The sequence below is a fragment of the Electrophorus electricus genome, chromosome 12 (genome assembly GCF_013358815.1).
Source record: "Electrophorus electricus isolate fEleEle1 chromosome 12, fEleEle1.pri, whole genome shotgun sequence".
NCBI classification, from domain to species: Eukaryota; Metazoa; Chordata; class Actinopteri; order Gymnotiformes; family Gymnotidae; genus Electrophorus; species Electrophorus electricus.
The window spans coordinates 4,375,457-4,389,712 of record NC_049546.1 but is presented as its reverse complement, the minus strand read 5'-3'; the positions used below and the strand labels follow the sequence as shown (position 1 = coordinate 4,389,712).

Genomic DNA, 14,256 nt, shown 5'->3' with positions numbered 1-14,256 from the left:
GTGTGTGTATACTCACATACAAGATGCTGGCAGTGAGCTCTGGTGCGGTGCAGTGTGTTTGAGGGGGTGGGGCACGCGACCTCACACAGGCTAACCTGCACACTGGCTCTCCAAGAAAGCCAAAATAAAACAATGTGTGTTTACTATACAGCTGAGAAAATAACCAACTGTGCCTCAGTGTTACTTGATGTTACTATAAGAAACAAACTGGGTTACACTGATGTACCACAGAGCAATTGATGTCTATAGTAAAAGAAGATGTTTAGTTATCAGGTATTTTTTTCAATGCAAGTACATGGATTTTGTATGTTTTACATTGACGACATCTACCGCATACAGCACTATCTTTATTGTGTCTATACCATAAAGGCACATAACTTAGCTCAGGAAGAATGAGATCTTGGTGTAAGCTTGAGGTGTTCTGTTGCCTTCTGTTGTAACTTATCCAGGCCAGCTTGAACTGCACACACACACACACACACACACACACACACACACACACACACACACACACACACACACACACACACACGCACACACAAAGGTATCTGCAATGCCACTGTTTTGTCATCTGGCTGAAATATAAAAAAACAATACAAATAATAAACACAAAAAAACACCTCTGCTTGCTGTGTTCAGTTTGAAGGAAATCCTTATTCAAGCAGCAGAAAGCTCACTGCTCCCTCTCTCTCTCTCTCTCTCTCTCTCTCTCTCTCTGTATCTGTCTGCCTCTCTCTCTCTCTGTGTCTATCTGCCCCTTTCTCTCTCTGTCTCACTCCATCTGTGTTTATCTATTTGCCTCTCTTTCTCTCTCTCTCTCTCTGTGTGTCTGTGAGTCTATCTGCACTCTCCTCTGTCTGTGTGTGAGTCTCCATCTACATCTCTCTTTCTCTCTGTCTCTCTCTATGTGTATCTATCTGTCCCTTTCTCTCTCTCTCTCTCTCTCTCTGTGTGTGTGTATGTGTGTGTGAGTCTCTCTGCCTCTCTCCTCTGTGTGTGAGCCTCTCTGCCTCTCTCCTCTGTGTGTGAGCCTCTCTGCCTCTCTCCTCTGTGTGTGAGTCTCTCTGCCTCTCTCCTCTGTGTGTGAGTCTCTCTGCCTCTCTCCTCTGTGTGTGAGTCTCTCTGCCTCTCTCCTCTGTGTGTGAGTCTCTCTGCCTCTCTCCTCTGTGTGTGAGCCTCTCTGCCTCTCTCCTCTGTGTGTGAGTCTCTCTGCCTCTCTCCTCTGTGTGTGAGTCTCTCTGCCTCTCTCCTCTGTGTGTGAGTCTCTCTGCCTCTCTCTGAGTTCTGATGTTGTGGCATGGAACTTCAGGTGAAGGCAGTGGCCTAGTAAACTGAAGATCACAAAGTGAATTAAGTAAACACACAGAAGTACATACATGTTCTAAGAGTAAGTGAGAAAAGTGGATGCCGTTACTCATTTTTCTGTGAAGGATCCCTCTATTTCTGTCTCTCTCTCTCTAGTTTATGGTTTTGCCTTCTTGTTCTCCTCCATAGGATCTCAGATATTCTTGACATTTACAAAGGTTGAAAGAAAAAGTAGTCTGGTATCCTGAGCAGGGTGAGGTTTCCCCTGCCTAAATGCGGAAAGCCCTGTCTAGAGACCCAGGAGACACCTGGCATTTTTCCCCCTGGGGGAGTTGGGGGGCAGGTCAGAGCTCAGCAGGTCAAATCAAACTTGGATATGGGACAGGGAGGGCAGCAGTATGAGCATGTGAGGTGGTGTCAGATCATTTTTCCTTCACATTTATACCAGATCCAGAACTCCAAGCAAAGGTATGAGTTAGAGCCTGCATGTTGTTCGTTACCAGAGCATATATGTCACAGCAATAATTTCTTTTTACATTCATATGTAAACCTAGAGTTAGCTATGCATGCCATATCACAAACCCACAACCCAATAACTTATCATAAACCCAATAAAACCATGGAAAAAAAAACATTTTGGTTTCTGTTTCATTTCTCCCCTGAACGAAAGAGTCATAAAGAAATGGAAGAAAAAACCTATTCACAGCATAGACTTGCATAACCTTTAAGGAAACCAAATATATGATTTAAAACAGATGGTGTGGATCAGGGGCGGAGTTTGCATTTTCAGTATATGGGCGCAAGAGAGAAAGCTTAGATACAGGCTACAGAATTTGCTTAAAGCCTAAACTAACCAAATTCATGGGACTGTAAACCAAGTTCATGGAACTGTAACCCCAGTAAAAATAAATAAACTACAGTGAATATTATAGAAATCATGCAGCAAAAAATTGTAACTAAAAAGCAACAAGGATGATGGTCTATGAATGTTAACGCATTTATTTCATTTCAACCAAACAAATGTGATAACAAGCAGTAGTTTGCATGTTTAACGTATCAGGGATGTTCTGACTGACTCTTGAAAATGCGCTGCACGAGTCCCTGGAAACGGCCTATTTAGCCTAAGAAGAGCGGTGGAGTCTCTGGAAGCAGCACATTTGCAGCTGTTTGTACTTTTACCAAGCAAAATTATAAATGAAAATGACCAGAAATGATGTATAACGCAATAAACGTGAAACGATAAGTGACGGTCTTACAAATGCTGCTGTCTGGAGGCTCCTCTGTATAGTTGGCCATGGGTGTATAGCACCCACTGAAGCGCTGCTATAGGTCTGGATATTACATCATACCTGTGAAAGAGAGACACGGCGAGAGAGAGAGGGCACTGAAGCAAAACAACAATAACTGTTTTGATGGAGAATGCAATTTTTTTGGTCTTAATTTGGTTAACGAGGGTAGGGCACCCTGCTGAAAGGAGCACCTGGAGCACTGGAGTGAAGTTACAGCCTTATAAATCCACCGCCGGAGAATAATAATAATTTTTTAAAAAACGCCCGCAGCACCGCGCTTCCGCTGGGTTTGGCTTGGCGGCCCCCTCTAGTGCCCCGCCCGCTCCACCCTGTGCTAATATCACGCGGCAGACACCGCGCGTCTACATGATGGATTTCGGTCTGACTTCCAGGATTATCATCCAATGAGGAAGTGACTGCGGAGCCAATATTAGCCTGCGCCAAGCATTGTTTTACCCAGGAGCGGGTTGCCAAGGAGATGTTACATAATTGGAGCACAGAAGCTGCCCCCAGCTGCCTGGGTGATGGAGACGAACAGGGAGACGCCACTTGGTTCTGATGAGCATGGAGATGGAGATGTTGCACGGATCGTGCTATTCTCCCCACCATGTTCTCTTAGCCAGGATGGAGAGTGACAAGCCCTCTGGCCCTGCAGACAGAGGCCGGCATTCTAAACTCACATTTCCCATGTGGGAAACTCCTGTTCATTATATTGAATGTTTACTGAAGCACACTTTTGGGAATGATTTGTATTTGATTGTATTTCCATTTGCTGATGTTTCTCCACACCCTTAATTGTAAAGTGAGTATTAACATTGAAGAATAATCTTCCATTTGTGGTGTGTGTGTGTGTGTGTGTGTGTGTGTTAGGTGCTGATCTGGGAGGCCTGATGGACCTGGAGACTCTGTATGAAGGGGTGCAGCGGAGTGTGAACCAGAGCAGAAGAGCTCGTCGCCAGTCACCTGAGCGAACCTACAGCATCGAGGTGCTGCTAGGGGTGGATTATTCAGTGGTGGAATTCCACGGGCAGCAGCATGTTGAGAAGTACCTCCTCACGCTCATGAACATCGTGAGTGTCTCCAGCCTCATCCCTCTTTTTGGCTGCAGTAAATGCTGGGCTAGAAGGAATACCGCTTCCTAAAAAGTCCACTTACACCCCAGACCCATTTCTCAGTCTTGCAACTATACATCTTTCATCTTTAATCCTATTCTACTTATTCAAAAACACAGTAGTTTGTGAATACAGTGCCATGTATTAAAATGAATAACTAAATAATAATTCAGAGGTGAACATGGTTGAAAATAAAATGTACTGCACATAGCTTAGCATCATACCGTTGATGCACGTGAGCTAAAGTCTTGTAAAGTTACGTGTACTTAGCTAATGGCTAATGGTCATCATTTGATATGCTAAGCTTTCATGAATGATAAGCTGACAGAGGAGAGAATGGTTAATAGTGTGGAACAGCACAAATTTTGATGCATGCTGGAGTACTGGATGTTAGAGCTATGATGCTATGATGAGGTACTGGACTGCTTTTTGAATACATTTAGTTTCCCTGGAAGACCCATATAAAAAGAACACTGTCTTTAAAAGTATGGCTCACTGTGATGATGATCCCTAAGAATCATCGTGATGAGGTCATCTATGTACACCTTGGAAAGCAGGATTTACAAGGTGTGTATAACCCTGTTGTTTTAAACCTTTATAAATCTGGTGTTATAATCTCAGTAGTGCTGTAGAGTCTTAATGCTGGTCAGCTTTTGCTGATGTGAAATACAAATATTTCCTGTGTTTGTGCCGTACGGAGGAACCAAGGTGTATTCTGTTGGTGTGCTGTTTGGACAACCTAATAGAATTTATGATAAGCCATAGAAGCTCTGTTTAATTAGTAATGTCTATTTAATTCCAAAGCCAATCATACATTCTGGCTTTTGACACCTTACACGTGCTGTTTTTGCTGGGCTCCCAAGCTTTTCCCTGGTGCATGATGTAAGCTCCGTGCTTAGGGAAATCTGGCTGTAGGAGGTCAGAGGCTTTGCATCATGTGGACTGGAGGTGACAGTAAGCCGAGGGAAATATGGCTTGGAGCAAAAAAGCCCGCGCATCGGCTCTTCCCGATCCATCCTTTAATCTCCTCAAATTAAACGTGTCTGGGAAGGTGGAGGAAGAGGAGGGTGAGAGAGGAAGAAAGAAGGAAAGGGAGGCAGCGAGAGATCAAAAGAGATAGAGACAGAGAGCACGAGAGAGAGGGAGGGAGAGAGAGAGAGAGAGATCCAGAGAGAGAGAGAGAAACAGAAAGCGAGAGGAAAGCTCCACGCAGCCGGGCCTCGGCGTGTGCGAAGCAGAAAGAGTGATGGCAGCTGTGGCATTAGGCAGGTACAGAGGCCCTCGCTGAGAGACTGCGGCGGTTTTTAGATGTGACATGTTCTCTCCGCTCATCAGGTGTTTCCACCGCCGTACCGATGCTCCTTCCAGGGCCTCCCCTACCCTCAGCCCCGGCCGGCACCGTGCGGGGATTTCAAAATGCGTATTCGGAATAAGTTCCCAAAAAAAACATAAGCTAAAAAATATATAAATAATGTTGTCGTCTCCTCCCACGCACTGAGTTCTTGCCACTTTCTTCTTGAAAGTTTACTTTGCTCATTTTTGGAGCGCTAGTCTCCCTCGCTCTGCACTTCGAAAGAGTGAAAAGAGGGAGACAAACAGGAGTGTGATGAGTGGCAGAGGCAGGACTCTGCTCTCTTCCACCCAGTGCTTTCTACTCAGAGTCTTCCTTCAGAATGTTCTCACTCAGCCATATAAGTAGTGTGTGTGTGTGTGTGTGTGTGTGTGTGTGTGTGTAAGGTTGAGACTGTTGTTTTTCTGCATGTGTTTGATGTGTATGTATCTTGTGCTCTGCTATCAGGAATGTTTGTCTGTGTGTGTGTGTGTGTGTGTGTGTGTGTGTGTGTGTGTGTGTGTGTGTGTGTGTGTGTGTGTGATGTTTTAAGGGTTAGATTTGTGTCAAGTGGTCATGTGCACACACACACACACACACACACACACACACACAAACATTCCTGATAGCAGAGCACACATTTTGTGTGATGTTTTTAGCTTTAAGGTATTTAAAATAAAATAATGAAAGCTGAGTTCTTAGTCACTTTATTACCACTGCAAGCTTTCAGTATTTTCATCGCACTGGAAATTATAGGAAGAGCAATGAGCAATGAGACAGCTGTTTTTCATTGATGGCTACAATATATTAGGTAGTCAGACACTTGTGAAAATATGTAGTGAAGTGTTACAAAAGATTTGAATGTTTTCGATAGAGAAAGTGAGAGAGAGAGCGAGAGAGAGAGAGAGAGCAAGCATGAGAGAGAGAACAGTCTATGGAGGTCATGGCCAGTTTGTCCTGGACTACATGAGAAGGCCCTTTCTAGGAGACCAGAGAATGTTTCTTGTAACCAGAGACAAAAAGCTACATGCTTAATTTTTTAAAAGGGCAGTAACATTTAATTTTTGTTACTCAAGTTTAGAAAAAGGTCAAGGTTAGGCTTTATGCCTAGAAAATTCCTATTACATATAGGTAGTAACATTTATACACTGAATTGTCCTGCTTAAAGTGTCCCTCTGTCGTAGGGTAAACACTAACAAATAGGGTAAACAAGGAGGAATGTGTTGTGCATTCACACACGCTAGTTGGAGCACCAAGGTGTCTTTTATAAAAGACACCTTCTGATTTTTTTTTACAATTCAAGCTACCCTGTATGGAAATTACACTTGACCCTGACCCTGTGCAAAATCAGGAGAGCAAGTTTTCCATGGATCAGTTTCAGTGTGAGTCCACATTAAAATGGGAAAATCGAGCAATATGAACGACTTGGAAAGAGGCATGGTCATCAGTCCTAGACCAGCATTTCAGCAGCAGCCAGCCTTGTGGTTTCCCCATGCCACTGTGTCTAGAGAGTACTGAGAATGGTGTGACAGAGAGTAAACACCCAGCAAAAGCGGATCCTGATGATATAAACAACTCATCGACGAAAGGGTCAGAAGAGGATGTCGACAATTGTTCTAAGGAACAGACAGAGCACAGTCAAGTAAATTACAGCGAAATAAACTCTTGGTGCTCCAACTAGCGTGTGTGAATGCACAACACATTCCTCCTTGTTTACCCTATTTGTTGGTGTTTACCCTACGACAGAGGGACACTTTAAGCAGGACAATGCACCATGCCATAAGGATCATATAGTCAAGAACTGGTTCCAGGAACATTTTCTTTGTTTCTAAGTTTTCTTTGCTTCCCTGGACTTCACAGTCCCCAGATTTTAATCCTATTGAGCATCTCTGGGATGAGGTAGAACAGACTGTTCAGAGCATGTCGGTACATCCATCTAATTTGCGGAAACTGCGAGAACCTATCCTGTCTGTGTGAGCCTTGCAGAACGAGACTCAACACCTAGTGGAACATCTACTTTTTCAAATATAAACTGGTTCCTCCCGCTACAATTTCAGCAAGCACTTTCCTTGCCCAGCTAATGAAGGACCTGTTTCGGAGAGCGGTCCTTCATCAGCTGTGCAAAGCAAAGTGCTTCTGAAGTTCTAAAAGGTGGATCTAGTTTATATTATAAAAAAGTATATGAAATCATAACATTCATTCCACGGGCTTCTAAACTTCGGAGAGTGTAGATGAATTATTTTTCTTAGCATTTCCTAACTTCATTGCTGCCATAGCAACAACTGGTAAAGCAAACACACATGTTATTAACACAATGTCCATTAGCATTAACATGCCTTGCCACTGGAAATGACAAATCCTTAATTCTGATGATCTGAAGCGGTTCAAAAATACAATCAGCAGGACTTCTCTTGGTAAAGCTGATTACATCTCCTACAAGTAATACAGTGGACAACTCCCACAGGGATGCATGAGGAGGAATGGGGGATGACAAATGATCCTTTTGTGCCAGTTATTTTAGTGGCTGTGTTTAATAAATGTACATGTAGCACATCTAGAGCGGCTATAGGCTACAGTACCACAGCCATTATTGGAACAATCATTTATCTCACTCTTGACGACCATGTCTTTGATGTTTTTTGGATCCTTAAAAAGGGATGCGGTCTCTTTATCATCCTGAAGTGTTTAAGTATAATATTTGCCAGTGCTTTGTAAGATGGTAAGTGAACAAAAAAATATATATCACATAAATATATGAACACAAATGTTTTGTATGTTGGTGTGTGCAGTAGTTTTTGTATTTCTGAGTATATATAGTTATGGCTGGTTGTGCAGCATTTCAGTAGTTAAATGTGTGTGGAGGTTCTGATTTGTGTTTTGGGTTTTTTTTTGCATGTTTTGTGTGTGCTCGTGAAGGGCATTCTTCTCTTTGACTGAATTAACTCACTATGGGAAGTGTGGCATTGGAGCGGCTGTATTTGTGAAGCACATCCGAGAACAAAAGCAGAGGTTTGCAGTGAAAGACACTGGGGCAGCCGCAGGAACAGGTCCAGGGGAAATGATGAGGAGTCAATGTGATGGACACGGCCTCTTACTGCCCACCACTTCACCTTTCTTTTACACCCCTCTGTTTTCCTGGATTTAGGGTAGGAGTCAAAGACAGGGATGTTAGTTGTTACAGTGGAGCCAAAACCTAGGCCTTTATGTTGCCATACACTTCTTTTGGAAAGTCAGTTATGGCAACAGCTTTGTTTAAAACAATTGATTAGAGGCGGATTTACTTAACCTTTATTCCATATATCAGATTTCCAGTGCGTCAAAAGTTTTCATAAACAAAACTGATTGTCTCGCAGCCTAGAAGATTACGGAAATCGATATAACGACCAATTCTGATCGGTTGTCATAGTAGGAGTTTAATTACATTTACAGAATTTAGCTGACACTTTTATCCAAAGCAACTTACAATTATGACTGAATACAACTTTGAGTAATTGCCTTGCTCAGGGGCCCAACATTGACAACTTGGCAGAGGTGGAGCTTGAAGTGGTAACCTTCCGATCAGAAGAAAAGTACCTTAACCACTGAGTTACCAATGCACCTTAATTAATAAATATATAAGCACATAAATGAGTATCTAAAATTTTTTTTTTTCATAAATCAATCTCTTAAACCCAATTTAGATTGGAGAAGTCTGTAATAAATATTTTATACAACTCCTTAGTGATAAAACTCTTGCATCTGGACCACTAGTGGGTTGTATAACTGTAAATGACAATTAAAACATTTAAACAGTATTAATCAGTATTAATTTATCAGCATTTAAGATTAGATATTTAAGGATCTGACAGTGTCATGAAGATGTTAATATCATGCCTATGTGAATATGTAGAGAAATTCTCTACATAGAGAAGGAAATGGCAAAGATATGCATCTTGCCTTTCTTTTCTGCCATTAAGCAGTGTGAGACATGCACTGATGTAGTGCAGCTATTGTGGGTGTGTCCTAAAACTGCTGCTCTGGAATGAGTGTAGCATGCTCCGCTGCATCTTTGTTTAGCTAAAAAAAAGCCTGAATTATCACTGGAACATACTGCTGCCAGGCTCTGGATTTCACCACCATCTCTGTGTTCTTCCTTCCACCTTACTGTGACTCCACACAGCTTCCTGAGTGTCTGGTATGTTTCTTCTCAAACTGCTTGAGAAACTCCCCGCTGCCCTTACGATCAAACGAGGACTCACAAGTTCAAGCGTTACATGGAACAGCTGCAATTTGAATCTGGGCCCCATCAGGGGTTGCTTCTGCGCCAATAAAGCTTTTCCGGGATGTTCTTGTTCACCACTGAAGGCCACAAGCATGGTCAGAGAGCACTTGTGTTACACGTTAGTGCTAGCTGCCCTAGCTCACTGAGCAACAGCACACTTGGCCGTTGCACTCGGCACTAATCGTGGGAGCTAAGGGTCTGCAGTATTAATTGTTTCCTTATATATTAGTCACTGCTCTGGAATAAACAAGGTGTGAGAGGAGAGGCCATTATGTAATCAGCGCTATGTACACACGTTGTTCTGGCTCTGAAATGTCAGACAGGTAATAACAGTCCAAAATGTCAGGTGAAAATGGCAGAGATTGAGTAATGAGGCAAGCACTGTCCACCTGGCCTCATCACACGGCTGCAGCAAGTTCCTCCGCTGTTTGGAGGAATGGAGGGAGAGGATAGAGGGATGGAAAGACATGGATAGAAAGGTTTAGGGATAGAGAGACATGCACAGAAAGATGGAAGGATGGAGAGACATAGGAACAGAGGGATGGAGGAATGGAGCTATTGAGTGGTGTGACTTTTCAGAATTGTCATTTTGATGGAAACCCACTGTCATATAACACCAAGACTACACAGACACAGCCTGATGCTTAAATGTTGAATATGGCACGGACCTCTTTGTCCTGGGTACTTTTGTGGGCGAAAAATGAACTCTCTACTCATCCTCCAACAATACAAAAGCTGACTTAAATGCTTCTCTGGTGAAAGACAAAAGTCCAGAAGAACATGAATGGTCTGGTGCACACTGACCCATTTTCAGCCGTTAATTCTGCAAACAGACTAACTTTTTAACACTACTGTGTCTTCATCAGAGTTAAAAATGGACAAAGATATGACAAAATAACATACAATAACATACAGGCAACCTCAGACAGGTGTACGAATATCACTGGATATTGGTTCATGAATCAGAGGATGGGAGTTGCCATAGTCCGAGGCCAAAGATCACGCCCCAACACTCTTCTTTGGTTCTCTTTTTGCCTCCTCTTGTCTTTTCCAAGCACCTCACCCAGCCTCACCACACACCCTCACCCCCTGCCCCTCACCAGCCCCTACTGCATTATTAATGAGATGTTAATGACTTTCTGACATGCCAACCTCTAGGTCTCCATTAGTTACCTGTAGGCTGTTGAGCAGCTGAGGAAACTCAGAGCTCCTGAACAAGGCCAGCAAGCAAGGCAGCACTAATGAGAACTGCACTTTCACAGTCATTAACACTCACACACACACACACACACACACACACACACACACACACACACACACATACATATGCATGCAGACAGGATGGGGGCGGGGCTAAATCCCTGTGTACAATGCAGCAGAGAAACAGATCTTACAATCAACTTCCTTTCTCAGTGGCAAGACATAATCTAAATATTTAATTGAAATGCCCTGTGTATTTTTAAAGGTAAAGGTCTTGTTAAAACATAGAGAAGAGTTTGTAGTAAAGACAAAACAGGGCTGTTTGAAGAAGCAGAATGGTTTTACTGTGTGTCTACTGGAGAATGGTATGTTTGCAACAGAGCCAGTGTTAATATCGTTCCCTTTCCTACCTAAAGGAACAGAATCTGCACATTGCTGTGGCCAGCCTTATTCAGCTCTGGACCAAGGAGGAACCCAGCCATTGTTCCACCAGCACTTGAACTTGGCCATCGCCCGTGGACCAGAGGTTGTGACGCGTATCCTGTATACAGCCACTTCAGATGGAGAGTTTGGCTGCAGATAGAGACTGGTGCCTGGTAGCCGATGACTGAACGGCCTGCCCTGAATGCCTGTGTGCATTTCTTTTCACCTACCGAGTAAAGTCAGGATAAATCCCCTGAACAGGCCAACAGTGAATATTACTCCTGCCAAAAATGTGTCTGAGGTGGTACATGTACTGACATGGAGTGCACAACTTGTCTTTTGTGTGGCAGTTTAAGAGCCTGGGCCCTGAAATGAGTTTACATATGTGCCACCCTGCTACAGAGACTGGACTGTCCTGCAGCTTTTTCGACTTTTTTCAGCTGTTGACAAAATAAATAAACAAACCAAATAACAGAAAGTGAAACAAGCACATCCTTTAAACAAGTGTACATATTTATGTGTGCTGTGCCAGTCATTATGTTGTCTGCGACCAGGTTGTGTTGTGAAAGGCCACTGCTCACTGTTCACCCTGCCAGTGACATGTAGAGTGGCAGAGGAAGCCCAAACGAGCCCACACGCTCCGCCATACACAGGGGCCTGGCAGGCAGACAGTCAGAACAGAGAGGGCTTCAGAAATTCAGACAAACACGCAGTCAGACAGTGCTGGAACACCACACACTGCCCCACCCCACTCTGAAGTTTGAAGGTTGCTAAGCAACCGCTGCATATCTTACACATCAAATGAGCAAGGGAGGTGATACACCGATTGATTTCTTCACCAGGGATGTTGTGCCATCCTTCCTCTCTCCCTCGTTTCCTGTCTCTCTCTCTCTCTCTCTCTCTCTCTCTGTCTCTCTCTCTCTCTCTCTCTCTCTCTCTCTCTCTGTCTCTGCACTCTGTCCATCAGAAATCTCATTATTGCTGGTTGTGTGTATATCCCAGTGTCTCATTAGCAGGCTTCCGGAGAGACAGAGGACACCATGTCTGAACTTCTGTACCCATTTGTCTGCCTCCATGTCTCCCTCTGTCTGAAAACCATTTTTCCCACAATGCATGTGGGCCACCCTTTAACAAACGGTATAAGTATAGAGGGGTGGGCCTAGGTTGAGAAGTTAAACATAAGAACTGTTAAAGCTTTAATGTGTGTGTGTGTGTGTGTGTGTGTGTGCGTGTGTGTGTGTGTGTGTGTGTGTGTGTGTGTGTGCGTGTGTGTGTATTAATTATAATGCTGAATTATATCACATACACATACTGTACTCCAGGTATGGTGACTCCAGTGATTCACTGTGTTTACAAGCCTATTGGTAATGTTTGTGAGTATCGTGTGTCTGTGTCATTGTGTAGTTGTTTTTCTACAGCTCTTTGGCTGTGACATGCAAAACTAGTAGCACAGCTCACAGCATAATTTCTGAGTGTACAGTGTATATGCTGCTCTGCCTGGCTGTCACTGATAGCTACTGTTGCTTAGAGATGCACTTGGTCAGTGTAAATGAGCTAAGTAATGATTATCAGTGGAAAGCATCTAACTATTGGCTTTCAGAGTAATTTAGCTAGCTACATTATTGAGACGGAACGTTATACATGTCTTTTTCCTCATGGCAGGTGAATGAGATCTACCATGACCGTTCCCTTGGGGCGCGAATCAACGTGGTTCTGGTTCGGATTGTCCTGGTGGATAACGAAAAGGTAAATCTTCAGTGCGTAAACGTGGTTCTTCACCTGCTCACATTCCACACAGCTGCTCAAGGTTCTCTCTGAACTGCCATGGCTTTCACTCTGGAGCGCAGGGGAGAGGTGGTGCTCAGATGAAGACTAATTCTCCTATTGGCCTGATTCTTCTTCATGCACTGGAAAAGTACCAAGCCTAAGCCAACTCAGCTAACTGTTTGCTTTAATCTTCATCAGATGCGCGTCGGGTGATTATCATTTGCTGCTGGTAGACATAATTTCATGCCAGTTTGAGAGGTTGCATTGGCAGTGATTATATAGAGGAGCTTTCTCTCTGTCTGTCCCTTTCTCTCTCTCACTCATACATAGACCTTCAGCTAGATGCTCACCAAGACCTGGGAGTTGTTATTCCAGTGGACTGAGCAAACAGAAACTAAAAGCATAGTTTTCCCAGGGGAGTTTTTGCAAAGTTGCACACTTTCACAGTTCAGCACTAAAGCACAAAGAACACTGATGTTACACAATTGCCTTCCAAAAGCCCCATCCCCCCCCCCCCCCGACTCCCACTCCCACTCTCGTCCTCGCCACACCCCTTTTTCCCAGTGGGATGCAGCAAAGTCTTCTGTAAAATAGATGAGAGAGAACCAATCAGTGATGGTGTTCCCTCATTCATAAACAGAGCTGTAAAATCCTCCTTTCCTACCCTGCTTGCTTGGGATGAGAGGTTATCATGGGATCACGTGACACACTCACCAACCCCATCTCCACCACAAAGGGCTTTGAGGACCTTAGTCATGCTCAGCGCCAGTTGCAACCACACACACCAGAGCACTTACCTTAACACACATCACGCGATCTGGCCACACATAACAGCGCATTTAATTTGACACATGGCACACATGCTGGCCACACACACCGGAGCACTTACCTCCACACATGGCACTAGCATTGTCCAGTGACTTAGCTTCATGTGTATAGATAGAAGACTGAAGATCAGGGTCTACAGGAACAATTTGAATTATATAGTTAAGCCTGTGGTCTGGGGAAGCCTCACGCTCAGCTGGCCTACCTTTTACTCAACTGGTATTTTTAAACTGAGAAATGTATTTTAGTAGTTACACATCACCATTTCCTATTGGTTATGTTTTCTGACATCTTAATTTTTCATATAATCCATCACCTTCTTGCCCTAATTTGCAGTGGACCAGCTGTGCCTTAAATGTCCCTGTGTGCTGCATATCTGCGCATGTGGAAGAGAGCTGGTCTGTTCTCAGAAATAGTTCTGATGGCTTTAATATAACTTGACATATGTATGCAGTAATGCTTTCAGCTTCTAGAATATTATCAATAGTATGCCAATATTCCAGCCTATATTGCAGAAATATCCAGCAATATTTAAATACTTTTGCAACCATACATTCATTTTCCAGAGACACTTTGCCACTCTTCTAGCCAAAAGAAGCCAACGTAACAACAATGACCAACAAACGGTCATGAACACAAAAAAGGTTTAAATAACAAGAAACATAATGAGATTATCACCCCCATGTGGTGTGGCTACTAATAGACAACACACACCACATGTAGGAGGCGTGGACAAAAGAAACA

The 14,256-nt window shown here is 43.5% G+C and overlaps 1 protein-coding gene across 3 annotated transcripts in view; it reads left to right on the top strand.

The window, feature by feature from the left end:
• The window catches only part of LOC113581513 (A disintegrin and metalloproteinase with thrombospondin motifs 2-like), a 122,305-nt gene that overhangs the window by 86,880 nt on the left and 21,169 nt on the right, over nucleotides 1-14,256 (top strand). For all 3 annotated transcript variants that reach the window (XM_035532142.1, XM_035532143.1, XM_027016711.2), the window contains exons 4-5: nucleotides 3,465-3,664; nucleotides 12,583-12,666. In XM_035532142.1, the coding sequence (XP_035388035.1) occupies nucleotides 3,465-3,664; nucleotides 12,583-12,666 (284 nt within the window). The remainder of the gene's footprint in view (nucleotides 1-3,464; nucleotides 3,665-12,582; nucleotides 12,667-14,256) is intronic.